This window comes from Ambystoma mexicanum, chromosome 9 (assembly GCF_040938575.1).
Source record: "Ambystoma mexicanum isolate Mex_15411 chromosome 9, UKY_AmexF1_1, whole genome shotgun sequence".
In the NCBI taxonomy this organism is placed as follows: Eukaryota; Metazoa; Chordata; class Amphibia; order Caudata; family Ambystomatidae; genus Ambystoma; species Ambystoma mexicanum.
In genome coordinates, this window is record NC_090931.1 from 1,548,923,683 (window position 1) to 1,548,951,030 (window position 27,348).

General features: G+C 46.7%; 1 protein-coding gene across 1 annotated transcript in view; it reads left to right on the plus strand.

Annotated features, from left to right (window-relative positions):
- The first annotated feature begins 1,139 nt into the window (after nt 1-1,139).
- The window catches only part of LOC138487582 (zinc finger protein 282-like), a 101,910-nt gene continuing 75,701 nt past the window's right edge, over nt 1,140-27,348 (plus strand). The window contains exons 1-2 of the mRNA XM_069614054.1: nt 1,140-2,242; nt 8,622-8,748. Coding sequence (XP_069470155.1) covers nt 2,177-2,242; nt 8,622-8,748 — 193 coding nt within the window. The 5' untranslated portion in view covers nt 1,140-2,176. The remainder of the gene's footprint in view (nt 2,243-8,621; nt 8,749-27,348) is intronic.

Sequence of the window (27,348 nt, forward strand, 5' to 3'; positions counted from 1 at the left end):
GGTGGCTTTGACAAAAGGCGCCATTAGCCCCTCACCACGCCAGCTCGGGGGAGTCTTTCAAGGGCTCCCCCGAGCTGGCATGGTGGCAGAAGGCGTGGCAGGCGCCTCATTGTCATTGAATGCACCCGCGGTGGCGGCCTCATTCAATGACAATGCCTGCTGACACGCCCTATTCGTATCATTACCTCCTCCCCTGACTGGTCACAGAATGTTGGCATGTATGTGTCTGTAACACACGAACTCACCCAGACAGTGCTATTGAAAGGCTGAAAAAGGGTGGGGCATTTTAGTGACGTCATCAGACCTCGGGAAATCACCCCTTAGTCACGGAAACGTGCGCTGGTGACAGGGGGGGTGTGGGCGTCTCTGGGGCCGCCCTTTCAGAGCATGGGGGGCGCCTGCTCTGATAAGTGCAGTTTCTAGGCACTAGGACTGAGGTGCATGTTTATCTCCCACTCTCCACATGTTCAAGCGCTTGAGCAGGACGGCCTGTCACTCCGTCAGCCACCTCCGGAGCTGCGTCTGTTTAGCTGAGGGGAGACACGTGACGCAGGTTCACGGGAGTCAGGAATCCTGAACATTCTCTAAGATGGCGGATACCGGACTCGCGGGCCAGGTTTCACTCTTCTGCGCACGCGTTGGCAAATTCTACTACAACTGCGCATGGGCACCTCTAACAAATTCCCCAACTGCACATGCGTATTCTGTAGGGAACGTGAAATCACTGAGCATGCGCACTGATTGGCTGATGGGAGACACGTGACGCCGGAACCCCGAATCGTAGCCTTTTGCGTGTTGACAGTTTGGTGTTCGTTCTTTGAGCACGCGCACTGCCTTTAATTAGCTTCCGGTGGAAGAGATCATTCTGACTTTAACATCACGAATACGACACAGGAAGCGATGGGATATTGTCCCCGAGCGTTTCCTGGTGACCAGTGTCTCATACCCCGAGACTGGCACTTCCTGTGCATGTGATTGATACTCTGTGTCTTGGCAATTAGTGTCCCCGGCTCTGCGCATGCGCAATACAGCGCTGGAGGCAGGAGATCTCTGTCTCCAGGGCTCCCCATCCACATCCTGTGCTATTGGGTGCTGCTCCAATCCTGTTAGAGATCAGTAGGAAGAAGTCCACCCAGGGTCACTGGGGAGAAATCCACTCAAGATCACTGGGGAGAAATCCACCCAAGATCCCTGGGGAGAAATACACTCAAGTTCACTAGAGAGAAACCCACCCAAGATCATTGGGGAGAAATTCATACAGATTCACTGGGGAGAAATCCATCCAAGATTACTGGGGAGAACTACATCCAAGATCCCTGGGGAGCAGTCCATCCAAGATCACTGGGGAGAAATCCATCCAAGATCCCTGGGAATCCATCCAAGATCCCCAGGGAGAAATCCACCCAAGATCCCCAGGGAGAAATCCACCCAAGACCACGAGAAATCCACCCAAAATCACTGGGGAGAAATCCACCCAAGATCACTGGGGAGAAATCCACCCAAGATCACAGGGAAGGAACCCACCCAAGATCACTGGGGGGAAATCTATCCAAAATCACTGGGAAGAAGCCCACCCAAGATAACCAGGGACAAAACACCCAAGATCACTGTGTAGAAATCTATCCAAGATTACTGGGAAGAAATCCACCCAAGATCATTGGAGAGAAATCCACCCAAGATCACTGGAGAGAAACCCATCCAAGATCACGGGGGAGAAATCCATCAAAGATCACTGCGAAGACAATACATCCAAGATCACTGGAGAGAAATCCATCCAAGATCACTGGAGGAAAAGCCATCCAAGATCACTGGAGAGAAATCCACCCAAGATCACTGGAGAGAAATCCCTACTAGATCACCAGGGAGAAATCCATCCAAGATCACCGGGGAGAAATAATACCCAAAATCACTGGGGAGAAATCCATCCAAGATCACTGGGGAGAAATCCACCTAAAATCACTGGGGAGAAATCTATTCCAGATCACTGGGGAGAAATCCATCCAAGATCACTGGGGAGAAATCCATTCCAGATCACTGGGGAGAAATCCACCCAAAATCACTGGGGTGAAAGCCATACAACATCACTGCAGAGAAATCCACCCAACATCACTGGGGAGAAATCCATCCAAAATCACTGGGGAGAAATTCATCCGAGATCACTGGGGAGAAGTCCCCCATGGTCACTGTGGACAAATCCACTCAACGTCACTGGGAAGACATGCCTGAGCAGGGTTCAGATGAGGTGAGTTGTCTCCCGTTATTTCTTGTGGCCAGCAGTCACTGCTGCCAACTTGATATGATATTTTTTATTTATATACTTGACCCATGTGAGGTCGTTCAACTCTAGCCAACTGTATCTGACCTTGGAATGTCGCTGAATGGATACCATCTGTGTATCTCTAATGCAGGTGGGGGAGCTAGAGAATTAATGTTATGTTATGTTATAGGAATTTGTGGAGCGCACATACACTAGGAGGCTTCTTGCCGCTAATTGAGAGGAGGGATCAAACTAGAATAAGAGTGTTTTTAGCAGCTGGCGGAAAGTAAGATGATCTTCAGTCCCACGTAAGGTGAAAGGCAGAGCGTTCCAGGCCTCAGCGGCAGCCACTGAGAACAAACGCCCGCTTGTCCGTGAACATCGAATCTGTGGGACCGCCACTAAAAGGGCGGATCGAGAGCGCAACAAGCGCGTGGGAGCGTTAGGAACACATTTCTCCTGCAGGTACTCTGTGCCAAGGGTGTAGAAAGCCCGGTGTTCCATACACATGGCCTTGAAAAGAATGCAGCGTTCAACAAGAAGCCAGTGAAGTTTCCTTAATGTGACATGTGAGCACCAAAAGGAGGGCAAAAAATTACCCTAGCGGCCGCATTTTGAAGTAGCTGCAGCCGATTTAGGAGGTGATGAGGTTGGGCCAAATAGAGCGAATTACAATAATCGAGCCCACTCAACACCAACGCCGCAACCACCGGGGCCTGACATTCTGCTGGGATAAAGGGAAGGACTTTCCGCAAGATCCGGAGCTTAAAGTGCCCAGATTTACAGACTGCAGCTACCTGTTCGTCCATGGCAAGGGATGCTGAGATTTGGACCCCCAGGTTCTTGACCGACGAGGCTGGTACAGGGAAAGGGCCAAAACTCAGCGGTCTAGAAACAGAGGGGGGATGCAGTCTCAGCGACCAGAACCTCGGTTATGGAGTAGAGCCTTGACAGAGCTGAGACAGCAAAAGACCCATGGCACATGGTGTCCTGCTTCCCCCACCATCACCAACTGAACGCAACCCGAAACCCAGACCCGGTGTCCCTCCTCTCCAGCCCCATAACACAAAACCCATCCCTGTCAAACTGCTTCCACACAGCACAAAACCCAGACCTGGTGTCCCTCCTTCCCATTCCCATAACACAAAACCCATCCCTGGTGGAGTGCTTCTACACAGCACAGCACAAAACACCTATGCTCCCCTCAGTCATGTGTGAAAAGAAGCTCACCAGTCCTGTGATTTCCCTTGATTTCTGGGATTTGAAGTTTTGTCTTTCTCAACATTTTAAGAAAAAACTGGACTTGATGACATCCTCATGCATGTCCTGGGAGTTCTATAATCCGTGCCTGGTGTCCTGCCTCTCCACCTCCCACTGTCCCAGATGCCTCTACTTTAGTTAGTTTCTCACACCTTCTTTCTTCTTAGGGTCCTGGAGTTCTCCATCATTCGATTCTTGTGGATTTTACTTTTTTGGGGTGACACTCCATCTAAGGCTGACGGTGCCACCTTTCTCGACAGTATTTCAGCTCCCCATCACTCTCTGTGGACCACTGGCCCGTCTCATTCCAGAGGGCACTGGTTAGGCCTGGTGCCACTTAGACAGGCTGGTCTTTGTTGTGTTTATAACTCTCCCCTTCTCGTATGGCAGTGCATGTTCCTGTAGATAGTGAGTCTACCAGGAAGTCCCGCATAGTAAAAAAGAAGTGTTGTCCAATGCTCAAACAAACTCTCCTTTGATATTAATATCCTGCGCAACCAACCACATTCTGCACTGTTTTTTTCAATGCATTGCAAACAGTTTGTGCTGTAGCCACGTTCAAGGCGGCCCCATTTATGATTTCCATCTTAATTCAAATGTAAATGCTTCACATCTCAGGGTGCCAGGCTCTCTAAGAGACTTGTTGACTCCTCAAAGCCAAATGGAGGAAATTGGGGGATCGGTTGGTTCTGTTCCTATTGAAGGATGCTCTTTTGACCCATAAAAAGGCTATCTTCATGGCGGCTAAAACACTTTTAAAAGAAAAAATAAATAATGCCATCTGTGGCACAAAAACATTATTTCAGGTATTCCAGGGTGGCCCAATTCTATCTACAGAGGGATTGTGAGGTCCTGCGCCTCTTCTTTGGCAATTAGATCACGCTTATTCGGAAATAACTTAAGAAGGCACTTGTTCAGACCTTCCCACAATGCCCTGCCTCTGTTCCATCCTCAGGATCTCTTCTTTCATTTTATTCTGAGGCTACCTCAGAAGTGATGTGGCCTCTGTTGGCCACACTTCACCTCCCTTCCAATGTGACTGTTTCCTCCCCTGCCTTCCCTGAAAGAGAACATGCCCGGGCTCTGCTCCCGGGGTGTCCAAATGTATTGATTTACCCCTTTCCAGGCTGTACTCAAACGATCTGTCCTGACTCCCCTCCTTAAAAAGCCTGGTTTAGATCCAGCTGTTGTACCAGCTTCTGCCCAGTTGCAGGGCATCCTTGGAGCTCCAAAGTTTTGGAAAAGGTGGTTCTCAGGAAATTGTAGAATCGTTTGGACCACGCTAGAATCCATGGGATAGAAAAAGCCCCCTGTTCTAATACTTTTAGATCTTTCCACATCATTTGATATTATGAAGCACAGTCTCCCAGTGGTTCAGCTCTCTCCGTTGGCTGGGGTAAACTGTCAGGCTTTGGAATGGTTTATTTCATTTCTTGGTGAACGCAAACAGGTTCTTTCCAGTCCTCACCTCTACCGGTGTTATATGGCGTGCTGCAATTTTCCCTGTCGTCAGCTCTCCCTTTTAATGTTTATCTGCTTCCTTGTTTTAAATTGCTTATTTGCTTGAGGGATCCGTATTACTCGTACGTGGATCTTTCTGCAGGTTGATGGTCTTTTGAATGATTTTTTTCAGCGTTATCTGTTGGTCTGGGTCTTGTACATGAGTGGATAATGGACAAAGAGCTGAAGCTAAATTCATGAAAAACTGATTTGATTCTGTTTGGACTAAATCACCTGTTGAACAGCTGTGGAGCTCTCCCACCATATCGTTTCCTAGGAGGCCATCCCGTTATTTTATCCAAAGAAGTTAAGAACTTGGGAGTCTTTTGGCAAGTCGATGTGTGCCTTAATGTGCAAAATGTCGCTTTTAGAAATCACCATTTTTCACACTCTTTTAAATTAAACCATTTCTCCTGCTTACTCCTAAGGGAATTTCAGATTGTGGTGGGAACTTTGATGACTTCCAGGCTAGTTCTTCCAGTGTGGTCTATGCAAGGTTTCCATCCTCTCAACTTCATTGACCTGGAATGGTTTCATATTAAGCTGTGTGGCTTATCTACGGTCTGAGAAGATCTTACTCTATTGGGTTCTTTGCTGGGGTCTGCATTTGTTACCCATTAATAGGCGTCATAAGCAGATTGAGTTCAAGCTCCGTGGCCTCATAGACAGATGTTTTCATGGCCTTGTGCTGGATTATCTGTCTAACCATGTACTCCCACATGTTCCTCCGAGGACCTTGCATTCTTCAGTATAACATCCCCTGGTTGCTCCCCTGTCTAATTGCATTTTCATTTGCTTGATTGTCTGGTGTCACCAGCACACTGCAAATAATTAAATCAATTCAACCCAAAACCAACACCTGGTGCTAGCCCTCACCACCCCTATAACTAAGTCATACCCTATAACTAAGTCATACCTGTGTCCTAGCTCCCTACACCCCTCAATACAAAACCAATAACTGCAACCTGCCTTCGACCCTGCAAACACAAAACCAACACCTGGTCTACTTGCTCCACACAACTCATTTTGCCTCCCTGCTCCCACATCATATGACCAAGTTGTGGTATCATTTCGCCACACCCAGACCTGTCATCCCGTCTCCCCTTGTTTCCAACCCACATTGTCAGGTCAATAACATGCATTAAACATTCAAATAGTTGCCGTTGTAGCTTTCAGTTAACAATTGAAAGAGAAGGGGGGTGCGCTGTTGTGTGGCGAGATGGAGTAGACTGGCTCCATCTTCACTCCGTTTCGGCAGGACATTGTGGGGCCTCAGTGAGCCCCCATACCACGATCCACTGTGTCTAAAGGTGGGACGGGGTGCCGGAATAGCGGGGGCAGCCCGTGAACCCCGAGCGAGAGGTTGAACTCGCTCCTGCACCGAGAGAATTAGGATTTGCTGACGGCCATAGCGGACCCCAAGGGGGCAGTGTGAGCCGACCCCAAAGGAGGCAAAGAGGTATCAAACAGTAAAACAGACACAAGTGATTACAGATCAAAGTTGTTTATTGAACTTCAATCAGGTTTGAAAAGCACCCATCTAATCCTAAATCTAAAGATGGGAGCAAGCAACGACCATAAAACAATAATAACGCAGTCCTAGTGGTGTCTTGTCAAAATAAAAATGGCCTATACTAATACACCTATTGCCTTACTTCTGAATACAAATAATGTGGGAAACAATGGTTATGTAAAAGAAAAGTGGTCAAGAATGATATGTCGGGATATTCAAGCCGTTGGCTCCCCTTCCCCACGTTTTCTGCATGGGACAAGGCGGCACACTCGAGCTTAGCACAGTCTCTGGCTTCTCTAGAGTGAGGATGCAGTTCAAATCTCAGTATCAGGGCCTCCTGTGTCAAAGTCTCTTTGCCATTCAAAGTCTCTTACTTCAGAGGGCCTGATCCGACAAACACACATTTAAAAGTTCCTTTATCCTCAGGATTCTCATGTACAACTTCTTGGGTGATTTTCGATTCACCCGGGCCCCCCTCCGCCAGGCTCAGACCCACTTTAACACAAAGCTTTCAATTGATCTCCCTCTGTCGGGCTCGGACCAAATCCATGTGCTCTTCCAAATGCTCTTGAATTCATTGAAATTGAAGATTTTTGACTGTGCACAGGCTTTGACTTCACCCGATGCAGGACCACTTTGTTTCACATTTATACATTCTCTTTCAATTGATCTCCCTCCGCCGGGCTCAGACCAAATTTATTTACTGTTATTACTTCTCAGCTGCATACCTTGCACAGACCTTCGATTGAGCACTCAGGTGGTGCCGGACCAGTCCGTCAAAGGTACTGTAGCTTGCTTTAAAGTTCAATCATTCATCAGTATTTTAACTTCATTTGCATCTCTTATCAAACACGTTTTAACAATGTTCGTTCCAGTGCTCGCCATACAATGTTGCTGCTTGCAACCTTGACTTCAGCACAGACCGGTCTTGTGTCGGTCTCCCCAACTCATTGGCTCTGTTGATTTCAATGACGCTGTTTTGTTCTTGGAGCCAAGCACAGTACCATGCCAGCTGGCGCTTCTTCCTACCTTGATTATTCATGCAGGAGGGCCCCGGGTGCCTCTGACACACAATGCAGGATTCTTCTGCCTGGTTTCCTCGTCTAACGCTTTCTATTCTCAAGGTTTTGTGAAAGTAATGGTTACTTTACGAAAAGGTCAAGGGAACTTCCCTCCTTGTGACCCCCTTCTGTTTTGACGTCTTTCTCCTCTCGTTCAACTGCCATCTTGGAATTGCTGTTTCCTCATGTTTTTTGCCTTGCTCAGAGTGTGCTGTCGTTCTCTGCCTTTTATCCGTGTGGGGAAGTGTAACGGAAGTCAGGTGTGAGTGATTGTCAGTAATTGCCTGACCTTGCCTGACCATAGTATTGGGACATGTCAGGTGCACATCTCGGGTGTTAGTCTGTTTTTCCTTAGAGCGGGCGGTCACTGCGAAAGTGTTCGTGTTGTAAATGGGGGCAGGGGGTACATTTCCTAAATATCCTACTGGATTGGATGGGGTAAAGCTGTTATAGGGAAGGGGATACCGCGTCTCACCATCCAGTGTCCCACTCCCACTCCCCAAAGTCCCCTCACCCAGGTGATCCTCCCGCACTGGTCCACCCCCCCCGGGACCTGGATCCAAAAGCGATGGCTGTGTCCTGGCCACCTGGGTGACAGATCCCCGGAGACTAGCAGATGAGACACTTTTTGGTTTATCTTGACTCTTGGTGAGTAAGAAATGGTGGGCTGAGTGTATGTAGAGAAATGAGGGGAGAGTGACATTGTATGCCGGGCTAATAACTTGCAATATTTTACTTCTGATTAATGTAACATAATATAGTTCTTGAGTGAGAGCTTCACTAATTGAGTTTCAGATATACTGACTGGTGCAAGAGACACCACAAGGTGTGCATACAAAAGGCATCGCTGTCCACCTTGTCATTTAGTAATTCCTTGTCTTTTCTACTTGAAACTGACATTGGTGATTATTATAGAAACAAGGGCTGGTTGAGGGAGGGAATGTTAATTTTTAATGTATAGAAATTCATTAGATATTGTATTTCATTGCATTGAATTAGTAAATAATTGATGTCACATGTTCTGTTCCAGGCACAGGCGACCTTCCCAGAAGTTGCTGCCTGTTTCTCTGAAGAGGAGTGGGAGATTTTGAAGGAGTGGCAGAAGGACCTTTACAGGAATGTGATGAAGGAGGTTCACCAAGCGCTGCTCTCTCTGGGTAAAGTTGCACCCCTGATCTTGACCAAGGGGGTTTATAGTTTATGAAATAGATCACTTGTTATTTCAGTCTCTGGGAATGGGTTCTGCTCCTCTGTCTTTGATATATGTGCCTTAATATAGCAATAATAACCATGTCCCCATGCCATATCTTTTGGTTATGGCTTGGGGCGAGAGTTAATAGGTCTGAGTGTAGTGCGGGTCTTTAACGAAAGTACTCGGGACATTACCAACCAACACAGCCCAGGGATCCGGTTATCATTGCTATTAACTCCTGGATTAACATCCCAGGGTTTGAGTAGCAATGTATTTGGTTGAACCAACTGGTGGTTATGTGCTTGCCTTGACTCGTTGTTTCAAACATATACTCGCCCAGTATGGCTGCTATGGAAATAAAAGGCGAGGACACATGTGGAACCTCGCTTCCAATCCCATGGTGGACCGGAATCAAGGAGCAGCGTGGTGGCGCTGCTGCTGAAACGTAAAAAAACTGGTGAGTGGGAGCAGGAGGGAAGTGGCTGTGGCAAGAGCAAGCAAGGTCAGGTGTGGGGAAGATGGCAGCTCACAGCTTGTTCTGCACCCGGGGTTGGATTGCGTGATTCAGCCCGGGTTTGGGTTTGGAGTAACCTGATGGCACCTGCACACAAAACAGGTGCTAATAATTATTAGTTTGCCCCATGCTTTTGATATAGTTCATGCGCAGGTGAGTTGCGAAGCTCCACCCAACGGGAGCAATGGAGGCATGAGGAGTGTGAACAGTGACAAGGGAAAGACTGCACTCATCACAGAAACCCAACTCTGCTGGAAAAAAAGTGCCAGCAGTGTAGGTACTGTGTCCGAGAGAAAGCCTAACAGAGTCAATCCTCAGAGCAGGTGCAACTTCTGCACTTGCCACTAGCCATTGGGGAGCAACAAATGGTGGCTGTGTGTATGTGTAGAAGGCAAGTGACGTTTTATGGGCGGCTTGTAGCCTGCAACTTAAAATCATTACCTGCACGCTAGAGGCAGATGGTAGAAGGCAAAAAGCAAACTGAAAATAATTCCCCAAAACCTCCCAGAGTATGAGGTCTGTTGGACGGTTGTGGATAAGGTGAGCAGTGTTGGGTGGTTTGTGTATGGAGGATGCGGCCCATCAGTGCACCCCAGACTGCTTCTTGGAGGATGAGTGCTCTAAGATGTCAGTAGTAAGACTCGGAAACAGAGGCATCTTAGGTTTTGTTTATAAACTTTTATTGTCAAATTGATAAGAGGGGTTGGGGAAATCCTAGCTACCCCTAACTCTAGGAGGGGTCTCCCTACCTCAACAAAACTAAGGAACGTCTGTGCCAGGATGTTAAACAAAAAAAGAGTCTCCAGTTCTGTGTCCAAAACCCTAAACCGGCCCTTGCATTCTAAACTAAATACAAGGTGAAAACAGGGATTTCTCTGAGCTATAAACATATAGCTTATTCATGAAGTTCCAAACATGGAATTCTAAGGTGCAGAAAGAAAGCAAAGCTCCACCAGGAAAAGGGCGTTTTCTTTATTATTTAAATAAAGTACTCAGAATGACAAGTCTAGATCTGTCTCGTCTTTCTGCTGCCATACCACATAGACCACTGAAGTAGTGTGCAATCTTTTTATTGGCATTGATCAATACGGCTATAGATTGCTTTAATCCATACAAACAGCAATCTTTTGGAAATATATGAATGAAGTGAAATTAAATATATGAATAAGTAACCCACAGTATGTCACTAGTTGGGGTAAGATAGAGCGAATGTATTAATGTAATAGAAAAAGGTGAGTACCGTATGTGCGCTGATGTGTATGATTCCCGAAGTCCACCCGTGGGAATAGTATAGCACCACACTGATATTCCGTATGTACACTTATGTGTAGGATTCCCAGAGTCCACCCGTGTGAATCGTATAGCACCACACTAATATTCCAAATGTACGCTGATGTGTATGATTTCAGGAGTCCACCCGTGGGAATCATATAGCACCACACTGATATTCTGCAATGTACGCTGATGTGTATGATTCCCAGAGTCCACCTGTGGGAATCGTATAGCACCACACTAATATTCTGTATTTACGCTGATGTGTATGATTCCCGGAGTCCACCTGTGGGAATCGTATAGCACCACACTAATATTCTGTATTTACGCTGATGTGTATGATTCCCGGAGTCCACCTGTGGGAATCGTATAGCACCACACTGATATTCCGTATGTATGCTGATGTGTAGGATTCCCAGATGTTAGGCAGAAACCTGTGCAGTTCCTTTAGGGACCACTGCAAAAGGCTTAAGACTACAGGTGTTGGCAGTAAACCCAATTGGTAGCAGTCTGTACCACCCAGATTTACCTGGTAGCTGTGGCTGAGCAGCCAGACTTCTCTCAAGAAGAGTTAGACAGTATATAGAGTATACAAGATAGGTACCAAAATACAGTAGCACAAGCAAACACTGACCAGATCTTTGGTAACAAGTATATAATTATTTATTTAAAGACACACTTAGAAACACTCCAGCACTATTATTATCAGCAAGTTCAAAAACACAGTCACTATTAATATATATACATCCCCTGTTCCTTATTAGACAAGTCTTAGTTAACACCACTTATTTCCAGACAGAGGTGAGCGCTTAACTAAAGATGGCACTCTAATAAGTTTAAGGTAAAGGGAGGGAAAAGGCGGAAATTAGGAACAGCACACAACACAATCCTTTAGAAGCACTCAGCAAGGCAGGAAAGTCAAAGTCTACTTGTGAGCAAGAAGTTCAGAGGCCAGGCTCCCTCTTGGAGAGAGTAGAACACCACTGTGCCCAAGATCACAAAGTTTAAAAGTCTTGAAAAGTCTTGCAGGGAGTTCAGAAAGGAATTAGTTCAGCTTTAGAAAAGTTCAGTTAGCCAGCCTAGAGCCAACCCAAGTGGTAAGTTGAGGCTTTAAGAGTCACCCCACACAGACCGTTGCGAGGGAGGCCAAGCGGACACAGTACCTTTAAAGTGGAGAGGATCCTCCAGCGGGGGCAGTTGTTCCTGGCAGCGGGTGCAAGTCACGGCGTCGTCCAGAGGAAGAGATGATCTCAACGTGGAGGAAGGCTGAAGGTCGTTGCACTGCCAGGGAAGAAACCAGCCGCGGAATTCTCCGGTTAAAAGGTACTACCCTTTTATTCGCGGTAGTGGAGAAAACGTGGTATCCCGGTTGCCGGGGTGCTTGGCACAGGCAAGGCAGCCACGAGATGATCCGGGAAGGCGAAAAGGCGGGCAAACTGGTTATCCCCACCAGTCAAAGGAAGAAGACTCTTCGGAATGAAGATCTCCTCTGTCGTCGGGAAAAGTGGTGAGACGGTTCAGCAGGGCTCCACCGGTGGTGTTGTTGTTGCAGGTCGGCTCAGCTTCTCCCTCTTCGGATTCTTTGGTCCTGTGGCGACGTCTGAAGTTCCAGTCCCCAAAGCCCTGCTTTTATGCAGAAAACCCCCATTCATCGGTCCTAGCTGTCACTCAAACATGCTAAGTGGTGAGCCGGGCGGCTCACCACTGGACCAATCACACAAGAGTGCGACTTGAGTTGCCGAGGCAACTCAGTCCAGGGTGCCTAAACCCCCTCCTACACCCCCTGTGGTACCCAGACAGAGTGGCACCACTTTTGGAGGCTTCTGTGAAGAAGCCCGCCAAAAAGTAGAACAAAGGGCTCGACTTGGGTTGGAGTCACAGAAGTGAACACAAACGCCATTTGGGAACCGAGTTTCGGCAAAATATACCAACCAGTGAATTTATATTAATTTAATAAACCACAGGTTCGAGGCTATTTTAAAAAGTGGTAGCCTCGAACAATGGGAAAATCCCATAGGAATATATTCGTAGTCGAATATAAAAAGTAGTATCCACTGCCACCAGCCAAAACTCGGTCGGGGGGGACTGGACAGTGCCCCCTCGAACAACAGATCCCGGGGCAATCGAATTGCCCCGACCAGTACGTCCACAATATGATGGTTTGTACTGGTTCTGTTCACAATTTAAGACTAGTAAAGCCAATGGTGACTTTACATGCCCTGGGAGACAGTAGTCAGTCCCAGGGTATGGAGTCTATGTTGGGGGGTCGCTACGACACCCCTGGGTTACTGCACGGTGGGTGCTGTGTAACCCACATACCAAAAACACATGAAGCCCTATGGGGTAAAGGACCCCATAGCCCATAAAACACATACAAAGTCAAAGGAACACCTCAAATCATGTCTAAGAGTGGGAGAAAAAGAGTCTCACTGTTACAAGAGGGATTAGAAACCCATGGAGAAGATGGAAGCTACATCAACCACGATATACTCAATGGAATCCTAGATGGCGGCTCCTAGATACTGTTTCTATCAACTAACAAGGCAGGTCTAGTCTTTTTCTTCCATCTTAGTCCTTCCTCTCTTTCCACCATTATTCGTACTTGTTCACCGCGAACTTTCAGGTAACTGCGTTGCTACTCTGCTCTTCAGCTTTCCCTTGTAGCTGCTCGCTCGTAAAAAACTTGCCTTGCCAGTTTTTCTCCTCTTGGAGCACTCCCTCGCTCCTTCCTTTGCCGCTCCGCGGCTTTTCTAATTTTCCGCTTGTGTTTCCTCCGGCTACGGTCTCCCATGGCCGGCAGCTTCTTTTACTAAAGCCGCCAGCGGCTTTTCTACGTCTTCCTTTCCACTCGTTCTCGCCTTTACTTACCCGTCCTCTTTACCCGATTCTTGCGGTCCTCTGCTCTTTCTCTCCTTTTTCTTCTTCGTCTCCCTTTCTCCTTTTTCCTGGTACTCACCTTGCCTCCGATTGCTAATTCAGTTCCATTCCCTCTGTTGGCATCAGTCGGGAATTCTTCTTCATTTCACCTGCCACGACGACTGGGAGTTCCATCCAACACAAGACCTTCAGGATCTGGGTTTTCTTCCCCAAGAGGGTTTCCCAGGGGGCGGCCCCCTGGGAGCACGGAGCACAGATTATCTGATCTCTGGACCTCTGGGGGGACGCCTCTTACCTCCTCTCATCTATAAAGAACCGAAGAGCCGTGAGTACCCATCTGATCACAGAGATTATAAGAGATAGCAACGCCCAAAGATATTTGGAATAGAAAGGAAGCATGGAACAACAAGTTCAGCAGCTGATGGATGCCGTGCAAGCCTTGAATACTGAAGTACAGGGATTACGAAACGAAAACACCCTGCTTCGCCAAATGGTACATTCCAGGACTGAATTACCGCCCGGACCACTTCCTATGGGGAAGTACGAAGGTAACCCTAGGAAGCTTAAAGAATTCATAGATTCATGTATTGTACAGTTTACGCTCAAACCAATGTTCTTCCCTACTGATCGGTCCAAGGTTAGTTTCATCATAACTAACCTCTCGGGCAGTGCTTTGGCCTGGGCTACTCCTTTAGTGACCACTAATAACCAACTCTTAGACAACTTGGCTGGGTTCCTTAATAGTGTACAGGCCATGTTTGGTCGCAGAGAGTTAGTGGTTACAGCCCAGGAAAACCTTCTTGATTTAAAGCAAGGAACCATGGAATTAATGACTTTTATAACCCAATTTAAACACTTGGCCACTGAGACTGCATGGTCCGATGATGCCCTTTTGACCATATTCAGAAGGAATGTCAATGAAGAATTAAAGGACGAATTATCTCGTGTTCCCCGCCCACATAATCTTGCAGAGATGATCACCCTTGTCCTCCAAATGGATTATCGCATCCAAGAACGAAATTGGGAAAGAAGGAAAGGAAAGGCAAAAGGGATACCAACTTCGTTTAAAAGTGAAACAGTTAAGACATCCCGAGTAGCCGAAGATGAACCTATGCAAGTAGGCACCACCCGAGGCCCTCTCACCATTGAGGAAAGGAACAGGAGACGTACTCAGGGATTGTGCATGTACTGCGGTTCCAACAAACATGTACTTAAGGACTGTAACCTGATACCTCCACGGCGATCGGGAAACGCCGCCACCCGTTCATAAAGGGAACTGTGAATGGGTCCATTTTGAAAAGTTCCCTCAACTGCGTCACAAACGCCCCTCAAATGGTAGTGGTACCATTAACCATTCAATTTCAAGACTCTGTGATCGAAAGGGTACCGGCTCTGGTGGACTGTGGAGCAGCGGGTCTTTTTATGGACATTGATTGGGCATACAAACACAAGATTCCTCATCTAACCAAGACCACCGCTATACCTGTCGAAGGAGTTGATGGAGAACCATTATCCTCTGGCTTCATAAAAGAAAACACATCTGTCCTTACCATGAAAATAAATACACATAAAGAAGAGGTGATCTTTGACCTTATCAAAGCTGCTCATTATCCTATTATCCTAGGAATGCCTTGGTTGTCTAAACATAACCCCTACATAAACTGGAAGGCCGGAACTATGTTTTTAGGATCTGAATACTGCACTGCTACGTGCTTACCTAACTCTGACAATGGTGTACACATCTCCCAAACTCAATTGCCGCTGCAGAATTCCTCGTCTGTAGTATTGAATCTAAACCTGCTACCGGAGATCTATCATAAATACCATAAAGTGTTTTCCAATGAGGAATTCAAGGAGTTGCCTCCCCACAGAAGAGACGACTGCGCTATTGATCTATTGCCAGATGCACAGATCCCTTTTGGAAGAATGTATACCCTTTCTAACCCAGAGAAGGAAGCCTTACGAGAATATCTACAAACCAATGTATGTAACGGCTTGATTACCGAATCTAAGAGCCCAGCTGGAGCTTCATTATTCTTTATTCCTAAGAAGGATTGTAAAGAACTCCGACCCTGTATTGACTACAGGGGATTAAACAAAGTTACCTATAGAGACAGATACCCCCTGCCTCTTATTCAAGACATTCTAGAAGCAGTCAGAGGTGCCTCAATCTTTTCAAAATTAGACTTACGTGGTGCATATCATTTGATTCGGATAAAGAGCGGAGACGAGTGGAAAACCGCTTTCCGCACACCATTCGGTCACTACGAGTATCGGGTGATGCCATTTGGATTGGCTAACGCTCCTTCTGTATTTCAGAGGTTCGTTGATCATTTGTTCTCAGATCTACTCCTCCATTCATTAATCGTCTATTTGGACGACATATTGATATTCTCAAAAAATCTACAAGAACACATGATTCATGTTTCCGAAGTCCTCCACCGTCTCCAAGACAACCACTTGTTTGCAAAATTGGAGAAATGCTCATTTCACCAGACGAATATCCCATATTTGGGCTTTATCCTTTCTGCCGAAGGGGCTTCCATGGATCCTCGAAAAGTAGCAGCCATACAGCAATGGAAGGCTCCCCAAGGGGTAAAGGAGGTCCAAAGGTTTTTGGGATTCTCAAACTTTTACCGAAGATTTATCCCTAACTTCTCAAAAACCATCAAACCTTTGACATCTCTTCTCCAAAAAGGAAAGAGGTATGCATGGACTACCGAAGCACAACAAGCCTTTGATAACCTCAAGACGGCCTTTTCCACTGCACCTATCCTTAGATTACCAGATCAAACAAGACCTTTCATTCTCGAAACTGACGCCTCGCATTCTGCCATTGGAGGTGTGTTAAAACAAGCATCCCTGTCTGGCGTTGAACACCCCATAGCCTACATGTCCAAGACTTTACTTCCTTCGGAACAAAACTATACTGTCCTTGAAAAAGAACTACTCGCCATAAAGAAAGCATGCCAAGAATGGAGACATTTGCTGATAGGAACAAGACATCCCATCACCATCAGAACTGACCATAGCAACCTGAAAGTACTACAAAACTATGAATGTCAAAACAGTCGTCTCAAGCCCGCTGGGCCTATTTCTTTTCTTCCTTTGACTTCAGAATCACTCACATATCTGGAACTAACAATCGATTGGCGGACGCCTTATCACGACGTCTACAGAAGGAAGAACCTTGCATTCAGCAGAAGATATTGCCTCAAGCTACATTCATCTTTTTGATATCCTCTTTTCTTCAGGACATTCGCAAACAGCTCTCTGAAGTCAATGATATAGACACAAAAGAATACCAACTCCAGGAAGAACAAGGCTTGTTCTACCACAATACACAGATATATGTGCCTACCGAAAATCTCAGGAAACAAGTATTGTACATGTGTCATGACCATAAGACTGCAGGACATAGGGGAATTGCCAACACCCTCGAATTGGTCAACCGCCACTTCTGGTGGCCATCTGTTGCCGTAGACGTCAGAGACTATGTCACTGCATGTTCCATTTGTCTTCAAGAAAAGGTACCAAGAAGACTTCCAATTGGAAAGTTAGTGCAACCTCCCCTTCCTAGTCAGCCTTGGGAAAGGATTTCGACCGACTTTATAGTGGAGTTGCCTCCTTCCAATCGCAACACCACGATTATGGTGACTATTGATTCTTTTACTAAGATGGCACATTTCATACCCATGGTGAAGCTTCCTACGGCATCTCAAATGGCATCCTGTTTCCTGCATACAATTTTCCGCTTACATGGTTTACCTAAGAACATTGTCTCTGACAGAGGGCCACAATATATTTCAACCTTTTGGAAGAATCTATGCCAAGCCTTAGGCATACACCGGAATCTTACCTCAGGATACCATCCGCAGGCCAATGGCCAAACCGAAAGATTAAATCAAACATTGGAACAATACCTCAGATGTTTTGTTTCCGCTACACAGGATAACTGGACTGAGATGTTACCATATGCCGAAATAGCTTACAACAATGCGCAACATTCCGCCATCAAGATGTCACCTTTCTACTGTAACTATGGTTTTCATCCTGAAATATTACCCATCACAGCCACTCGAATAACTAACTCCCCTTCAGTAGAGGAGTGGCTGGCACACGTTCAATCAGGACATAACATTGCCCGTGTCATCCTGAAAGACACTCAACAAAGAACCAAATTCCAAGCTGATAAAAGAAGATCTCAAGAACCCACATATAAACCTGGGAATTTAGTTTGGCTTTCATCCTGCTATCTCCCCAAAAGATTGATACCTTCCAAACTCTCTCCTAAATTCTTTGGTCCTTTTCAGGTGCTCAAGGAGATAGGAAAAGTATCCTATCAGATACAACTACCGCCTTCTTGGTCACGGATACACAATGTGTTCCATGTCTCCCAGTTAAAGTCACATGTATCTGACAGGTTCTGCAGACAAGGAGAGATATCACCTCCCCCTATTGACACATCAGAAGGTCCGGAATATGAGGTTTCCGCCATAGCTGACTCCAGGTATCACCGAGGAACCCTACAATACTTGGTAGATTGGAAGGGGTACAGCCCATCAGACAGAACTTGGGAACCAGCATCTGCAGTGCATGCACCTACATTGGTGAACAGATACCATCGATGCCATCCCTGGAAGCCCGGACCTTCCCCCCCACGGGGAGGGCATACTGTTACAAGAGGGATTAGAAACCCATGGAGAAGATGGAAGCTACATCAACCACGATATACTCAATGGAATCCTAGATGGCGGCTCCTAGATACTGTTTCTATCAACTAACAAGGCAGGTCTAGTCTTTTTCTTCCATCTTAGTCCTTCCTCTCTTTCCACCATTATTCGTACTTGTTCACCGCGAACTTTCAGGTAACTGCGTTGCTACTCTGCTCTTCAGCTTTCCCTTGTAGCTGCTCGCTCGTAAAAAACTTGCCTTGCCAGTTTTTCTCCTCTTGGAGCACTCCCTCGCTCCTTCCTTCCTTTGCCGCTCCGCGGCTTTTCTAATTTTCCGCTTGTGTTTCCTCCGGCTACGGTCTCCCATGGCCGGCAGCTTCTTTTACTAAAGCCGCCAGCGGCTTTTCTACGTCTTCCTTTCCACTCGTTCTCGCCTTTACTTACCCGTCCTCTTTACCCGATTCTTGCGGTCCTCTGCTCTTTCTCTCCTTTTTCTTCTTCGTCTCCCTTTCTCCTTTTTCCTGGTACTCACCTTGCCTCCGATTGCTAATTCAGTTCCATTCCCTCTGTTGGCATCAGTCGGGAATTCTTCTTCATTTCACCTGCCACGACGACTGGGAGTTCCATCCAACACAAGACCTTCAGGATCTGGGTTTTCTTCCCCAAGAGGGTTTCCCAGGGGGCGGCCCCCTGGGAGCACGGAGCACAGATTATCTGATCTCTGGACCTCTGGGGGGACGCCTCTTACCTCCTCTCATCTATAAAGAACCGAAGAGCCGTGAGTACCCATCTGATCACAGAGATTATAAGACTCACTCTTAGCAGGAGAAAAAATAAACCCCAAAAATCCAGCAAAGCTGCTGGGGGACTCACTAGGATTGGGAAATTAGCCTTAATAGAGAATTCTCGCTAACACTCACCACCCCCCCCCCCGGACTAAGGGACAGGAGGATTTAATCCACTCCTGGATGAATCTCATACCTCTAGTCGATGACATACATCCCAGAGAGACCATCAGCATTTTGGTGGTGACACCCTGACCTGTGCTCAATGGTGAAATCAAACCCTTGCAGGCAGATTGACCATCTCAATAGTTTTGGATTTCCCCCTTTCATCTGCATCAACCATCTCAAGGGTTGGTGGTCAGTCTGAATGACAAAAGTAAAACCATACAGGTATGGCCTAAACTTCTTCAGTGCCCACACAATAGCAAAACATTCTCTTTCAATAGTTGCCCACCTTGTCTCAGGATCCTTCAACTTTCTGCTGATGAAGCAAATGGGGTGCTCCCTACCTTTCTCATCCAGTTGGCTAAGGACTGCACCTATACCTACATTAGAAGCATCTGTCTGCACAATGAAAGTTTGGTGATAGTCAGGAACTCTCAATACTGGTGCTTGGCAAAGAGCTTTCTTCAGGTTTTCAAAGGCCTGATTGCATTCCTCATTCCATTTGACCTTCTTAGGGAATTCCGGAGAGGAGATGAAATTCAGTGGAGAAGCTATGGTCCCATAGTTCTCTATGAAATTCCTCTAATTCCCAGTGAGGCCTAGGAAGGCTCTGACCTGGGTTTGAGTAGTAGGTGTTGACCAATTTTGCACAGCTTCAATCTAACTGAGCATAGACCTTATTTCTCTACCTCCTACCTCATGCCCAAGGTAGACCACCTTACTCTGACCAATCTGGCATTTACTTGCCTTTATGGTCAGATTGGCCTGTCCAAGAGCCTGCAAAACATGTCCCAGGTGGTTATCATGCTCTTCCCAGGATTGGCTGAATACTGCAATGTCATCCAAGTATGCCATGCAGAAGTCCTCCATCCCATTCAGAACCTGATTTACCATCCTTTGGAATGTTGCAGGTGCATTCTTCAATCCAAAAGGCATAACCTTAAATTGGTATAAGCCAACTGGGGTAGAGAATGCAGTTTTCTCCTTGGCATGGTCTGTCAGGGCTATTTGCCAATAGCCTGACGTAAGGTCAAATGTGCTGAGGAACTTGGCTGAACCAAGCCTATCCACCAACTCATCTGTCCTTGGCAAAGGGTGGGCATCAGTCTTGGTGACTGCATTAAGAGCTCTATAATCCACACAGAATCTCAATTCTTTGGATCCTGCCTTTGGTACTAACACAACTGGGCTAGACCATGGACTAGTAGAGGGCTCTATTACCCCGAGATCAAGCATCTTGCTGACTTCACCTTTGATGTGGGTTCTTACATTTTCTGACATTCGATATCCTCTGCTTTTGACTGGCAGACAGTCACCAGTGACTATGTCATGCTGTCCCCAAGGGGTCAAGCCTGGTGAAAGTGAGAACAGGGAGGCAAACCTATTCAACATGGATTTGCACTCTTCCTGTTGCTCAGGTGTCAGATTTGAAGAGAGATTTACTCCTTCAATCTTTTCGTCTAAAGGTCAGCCTCTGAGGAGATTAGGAAGAGCTTCACTCTCTTCTTCTTCCTCTGATGATGCTAGAAGCAAAGCTCCTACATCCGGTCTGGAGGCATACGCTTTTAGTCTGTTGGTGTGGAAGACTGTTGGAGCGTCCTTCGGATTGCCCAAATCCACCAGATAGTTGACCTCTCCAAGTTTACCCACATCTTTGAAGGGTCCCATCCATTTGTCTTGCAAGGCCCTCTGCCTTGTTGGAATCATAACAACAACTAGCTGGTCCTGAGTAAACTCAACCATGTTAGCCTTTTGGTCATGCCAGTGCTTGCACAATGCTTGTCCAGCTTTCAAGATATCACTTGCTTCTGCCATCATTTGTGACATTCTCCTTCGAGAACTATCACATAGTCAGTCACTCTGACTGGCTTGGGGGAAGGAGCACTCTCCAACCCCTCCTTGATCAGGGCCAATGGACCTCTGACCGGATGACCATAAAGAAGTTCAAAGGGAGAATAACCTACTCCCTCCTGGGGGACTTCTCCATAAGCAAAGAGAAGGCATGGCAGTAGAAGGTCCCACTTTCTTTTAAGGGGGTCCTCTAAAGCACCTATCATGCTCTTCATGGTTCTGTTGAACCTTTTAACCAGCCCATTTGTCTGAGGGTGGTATGCGGTTGAGAACTTGTAAGTAACTCCACAGGTTTTCCACGTGGCTTTCATGTAGTGGGACATAAAATTTGACCCCCTGTCAGAGATTACTTCCTTAGGAAACCCAACCCTGGTAAAAATACCAAGGAGGGCCTTAGCCACAGCCGGAGCTGTAACAGTCCTCATAGGAATTGCCTCAGGGTATCTAGTAGCATGGTCTACTACAACAAGTATAAACCTGTTGCCTGAGGAGGTTGGAGGATCAAGGGGACCAACAATGTCAATCCCTACTCTCTCAAATGGGACTCCCACTACAGGGAGAGGCACTAAAGGTGCCACATTCTTGGAGCCAACCTTACCAGAAGTCTGACAGGTGTGGCAGCTCCTGCAGTACTTATCTACTTCAGCTCCCATCTTTGGCCAATAAAACTAGAGTGAGAGCCTTTCCTTAGTCTTCTTGAAACTCAAGTGACCAGCCAAAGGAATCTCATGGGCTAACTGCAAGAACTGTGGTCTGTTCTCTTGGGGTACTACAAGTCGTTTGTTGTCCCCAGGTGCAGACTCCGTTGGTTCACTGTAGAAGAGGCCATCTTCCCAGTGTAACCTATATTTCCCAGACTCTTGCCCTTCAGCCTGAGCATCTGCCTGGAGGCGAAGACCTTCCAGAGTAGGACATTCTCTCTATCCCTTACTGAAATCTGCCCTGTTAAGTCCACCTGCCGCCAGTAAAGACTGCAGCTCAGGATGGTCAACAAGATCCAGATCTCCAATGAGTTCCTGGCCTTCCATTAGCTCTTCCTCAGAGTCTAATTCTACCACAAAGGGTTGTACTTCCCTCTCAGCCTCAGCTGGAAGGGGGAGTTACTGGTGTAACTTTGGACAACCGTGGGGAAGTCCTTTTTGGCTGCACTGGAGTGCTGGCTGTGAGGTTCTCTTTAGAAGTTTTAGGTTTCCCTTTTCCGTCTACTTTCTTAGAGACAGCAGCTGACATCTCCAGTGGCGCAGGAGTGATCTCTTTCTTCATCATCTCCTTGGGAGTACCTCTCATGGTTCGCTCCCTTGCAGGTCTGGTGAGCTCCTGTAACCTTTTACTAGGAGGTCTGGGGGTATGTGACACTACTCCAAGAGAGTTTTAAGTCATTACCCAGCAGAACCCTTCCTGGCACCTCACTCTGTATGCTGACCGGTATCTTCACAGTCATGTCATTACACTGGATGAGAACTGGTAATTGGGGAAGCATCTGCACAGGCCCTCCAGCTAACTTGGTGAGGCATTTGGGTGCCTTAGCAACATCCTCTGCCTTGAAAAATGATTCATCCACCACATTTATGCTGGCCCCAGTGTCCCTAATGGCAGGAGTCTCCTGACCATTCACCTGGACACTGTCCTTATAATACTCTTTAGTATTATCTGGGATAGAATTATAGACATCTAAGTTCTGTTGTTCCCACAAACCCAGAGACACTAAAGAAACACTGGCTGAGACTCCAATGGGTTCATCAGCCAGTAGTAGAAAGTTTCCACTTGCCATTTGTACTTCCTACTCTGGAGCGAAGGCTAAGGAGACAAGCTGGACCCCTGAAGGTTTACCCTTACATCTGGGATCCACTTTCACATGATCAGTAGAGCCACAAACAAAGCATTTACCAAATGCTTCCTGGAATGGTGGCTTTTTCTGACCTCCTTCTGGTTTGGCACCAGGAGGTACACTAGCCTGATTTGGTTTCCCTTGTGGCTTACCCTTTTAGTTTTGTTTGGGGCCCTCTTTGGAATTGGAATTATTAGAATTCTCTTTGGAGTCCTTTTATGGCTGTTTTCCCTCATCCTTTTTCTGAGTAGCCCCAGAATCCTTGTGAGTGGCCCTGTTGGCAACCCACAAGTCAGCAGCCTTAGCTAACTTCCTGGAATCTAATTCCTTTGAATCAGCCAAGTGCTGTCTGAGCTCAGGAGAGCAGGCATCATAAATTGACTCCAACATTACAAGATTATTCATTCCTTCATAAGTGTTAACTCTGTAACCCTTAATCCATCCCTCTAAGTTTTTCAAACTTTCACTCACCCAGGTAGCCCAAGGGGTACCATCATGCATTTTGAGGGTCCTAAACCTCTTAAGGTACTGGGAAGGTGTCTTCCCAAATCTAGCTATCAAAGCTAGTTTTACACATTCATAATCCTTCTTATCCACCTCCCCCAACTCTATTACCACATTGGTTGCAATAGAGGAAGCCTAGAGAACAACCAGGGAAGTAACTCATTCCCTGTGATGTCCTGGAGCCCATGATTATACTCAAACATTTTTAGCCAATCCAACACATCCAACTTAGGTTCATACATACCCACTAATTCCTTAGGCATCCAGGGTCTTTTGGGACTGGAACTCCTAGAGGAACCAGAGGAGAGAGAAGCATTTTCCACAGACAACTTCTTCATTTCTAGTTCATGATTAAGCTCTATTTCTCTGAGTCTTAACTCAGCTTGCTTCTGCTCAGCCTGGGCATTTATTCTTCTAAACTCTAGCTCTTGGTTTCTTTCAGATTGAGCAATAAAACGTTTGTACTCTAATTCAAGCTTCATTTTTTCAAGTTCAAAATAAGTAGGGTTATATGTAGGACCTGGTATAGGCCCAGTAGGTACAGTAGGTAAGGCAGACAGAGGCTCAGAGTGGCTAACTTCATTAGGTTCACTTTCCTCTTCTGACTCATTATCAAGACTTTGATTCAGATCAATACCATCACTGTTTTCTACATTTGCTGGGGGGGGGGGGGGTAGATTCCTCTGTACCTCCCAGACTTTGGTTTTCTAACAATCTTTCTATAAGTTCCATTTTCTTGCCCTTCTCAGAGAGATTCTTATGTCTACACAATACTTTTAAGCAATCAGCAGTTTTGGCAGACAATGATTCTAGGGTATAACTCTCCATAGCAGACATAGTTAGAAAATCAGCTTTTTAGTGCTAAACTCTGTGGTTAGTTGTCCTAAAGTGTTCAAAAAGCACTCTAAAGTGTATACTCAATACAAATCCCACCGCTGTACACCAGTGTTAGGCAGAAACCTGTGCAGTTCCCTCTGGGACCACTGCAAAAGATTTAAGACTACAGGTGTTTGGCAGTAAACCCACTTGGTAGCAGTCTGTACCACACAGATTCACTTGGTAGCTGTGGCTGAGCAGTCAGACGTCCCTTAAGAAGAGTTAGGCAGTATACAGAGTATTCACAATAGGTGAAAAGAACACAGTAGAACAAGTAAACACTGACCAGAGCTTGGTGTAAAAGAGATAAAATTATTTATTTAAAACCACATCTAGTAAAACACACAGGCACTAATGTTAAGCAGTTCAAAAACACGGTCACTAAAAGATATACACTCCCTTTAAAGAATATTAGACAATTCTTAAGGAAAGCCCCACTTATTTTCAGACAGCGGTGAGCGCTTAACGCAGATGGCACTCTAATAATTCGTGTTAAAAAGGGAGAGAAAAGCAGGGTATACATTGAAACAGATCCCAACACTTTCACAAGAACACAACAAGAGAGGAAGGCAAAGTAAAACTGTGAAGTTAGAGTTCAGAAGGCCGGATCCACTTTAAGAGGATCAGAACGAAATGTGTCCAAGGTCACACGGTTGAAGTGCACAAAAAGTCTTGAAAAGGTTCAGAAAGAGTTGGACCAAAGAAAGGGACCAGTTAGATGGTCAAGGCGGCCAGCCCAGTCCAGAAGGTTAAGGGATTATTATTACCTTGTAGCAATCTTTAGAAAGGGAGGCATGGCGGACACGGTACCTTAAAGTGGTGACAATACTCCAGCGGGGGCAGTTGTTCCTGGCAGCGGATGCAAGTCGGTGCTTCGTCCGGGGGAAGAGAAGATCTCGTCGGGGAGGAAGACAGGAGTCCGTTGCACTGCCAGGGAAGAAACCAGCCGCGGAGTTCTCAGGTAAAAGGAGCGGTCCTTTTATTCGCGGTCCAGTGGTAAGAGGCTATCCGGTTGCCGGGGTGCTTGGCACGGGCAATTCGACAACAAGACGTCCTGGGATGCGAGGAAAAGAAGGTAAACTGGTTGTGCCCACCAGTCAGGGGAAGAAGCCTCTCCAGCCGGGAGATCTTCTCTGTCGTCGGGAAATGGTGAGTCGGTTCCGCAGGGCTCCACCAGTGGTGTCGTCGTGGTAGGTCTGCTCAGCTTCTCCCTCGTCGGATTCTCAGGTCCTGTGGCGACTTCTGAAGTTCCCGTCCCCAAAGCCCTGCTTTTATGCAGCACACCCCCATTCACTCAGCCTAGCTGTCAATCAAACATGCTAAGTGGTGAGCCGGCCGGCTCACCACTTGGGCCAATCACACAAGAGTGCGACTTGAGTTACCAAGGTGCCTAAACCCCCTCCCACACCCCTGTGGTACCCAGACAGAGTGGCACCACTTTTGAAGGCTTCTGTGGAGAAGCCCGCCAAAAAGTGGAACAAAGGGCTCGACTTGGGTTGGAGTCACAGAAGAGAACACAAACGCCATTTTAGAATCGAGTCCTGGCAAAAAATACCAACCGGCGAATTAATATTAAATAAATAAACCGGCGGTATGTTCGAGGCTATGAGAATTAAATAATTAAAGTTGGTAGCCTCGAACAATGGGAAAATCCCATAGGGATATATTCGCGGTCGAATATAAAAAGTAGTATCCACTGCCACCAGCCAAAACTCGATCAGGGGGGACGGAGACGTGCCCCCTCGACTAACAGACCCCGGGGCAATCGAATTGCCCCGACCAGTACGTCCACAAATGATGGTTTGTACCGATTTCTGTTAATAATTTGGGATTAGTAAAGCCAATGGTGACTTTACATACCCTGGGAGACAGCAGTCAGTCCCAGGGTATGGAGTCTATGGTGGGGTGTCACTATGACACCCCTGTGTCACTGCACGGAGGGTGCTGTGTAACACACATAGTAAAAACACATGAGACCCTATGGAGTAAAGGACCCCATAGCCCATAAAACACATTAACAGTCAAAGGAACACCATAAATCATGTCCAAGAGTGGGAGAAAAAGAGTCTCACTCTTGGCAGGAGAAAAAAACAAACTCCAGAAATCCAGCAAAGCTGCTGGGGGACTCACTAGGTTAGGAAATTCAGACTAAAGAAAGAATTCTCCCTAACAGGGACATAGTTTGACCCCCTGTCAGAGATTACTTCCTTAGGAAATCCAACCCTGGTAAAAATACCAAGGAGGGCCTTAGCCACAGCCTGAGCTGTAACAGTCCTCATAGGAATTGCCTCAGGGTATCTAGTAGCATGGTCTACTACAACAAGGATAAACATGTTGCCTGAGGAGGTTGGGGGATCAAGGGGACCAACAATGTCAATCCCTACCCTCTCAAACGGGACTCCCACAACTGGGAGAGGCACTAAAGGTGCCACATTCTTGGACCCAACATTACCAGAAGTCTGGCAGGTATGTCAGCTCTTGCAAAACTTATCTACCTCAGCCCCCATCTTTGGCCAATAAAAGTAGAGTGAGAGCCTTTCCTTGGTCTTCTTGAAACTCAAGTGACCAGCCAAAGGAATCTCAGGGGCCAGTTGCAAGAACTGTTGTCTGTTTTCTTGAGGCACCACAAGCCGCTTGTAGTCTCCAGGTGCAGACTCAGTTGGTTCACTGTAGAAGAGGCCATCTTCCCAGTGTAACCTATACTTTCCAGGCTCTTGCCCATCAGCCTGAGAAGCTGCCTGTTGGCGAAGACCTTCCAGAGTTGGACATTCTGTCCCTTACTGAAGTCTGCCCTGTTGGGTCCACCTTCTGCCAGTAAAGACTGCAGCTCAGGATGGTCAACAGGATCCAGATCTCCAATGAGTTCTTGGCCTTCCACTAGCTCTTCTTCAGAGTCTAGCTCAACCATACAGGGTTGTACCTCCCTCTCAGCCTCAGCTGGAGGGGGAGTTACAGATGTAACTTTGGACAACCTAGGGGAAGTCCTTGTTGGAAGCACTGGAGTGCTTGCTGCTGGCTGTTTCCTAGAGGTCTTGGGTTTCCCCATTTGCTTCTTGTTGTTCCGAGATAGCAGGTTGTAACTCCAGTGGAGTAGGAGTGATATCTTTCTTCATCATCTCCTTGGGAGTACCTCTCATGGTTCCCTCCCTTGCAGGTCTGGTGAGCTCCTGTAACCTTTTACTAGGAGGTCTGGGGGTATGTGACACTACTCCAAGAGTCT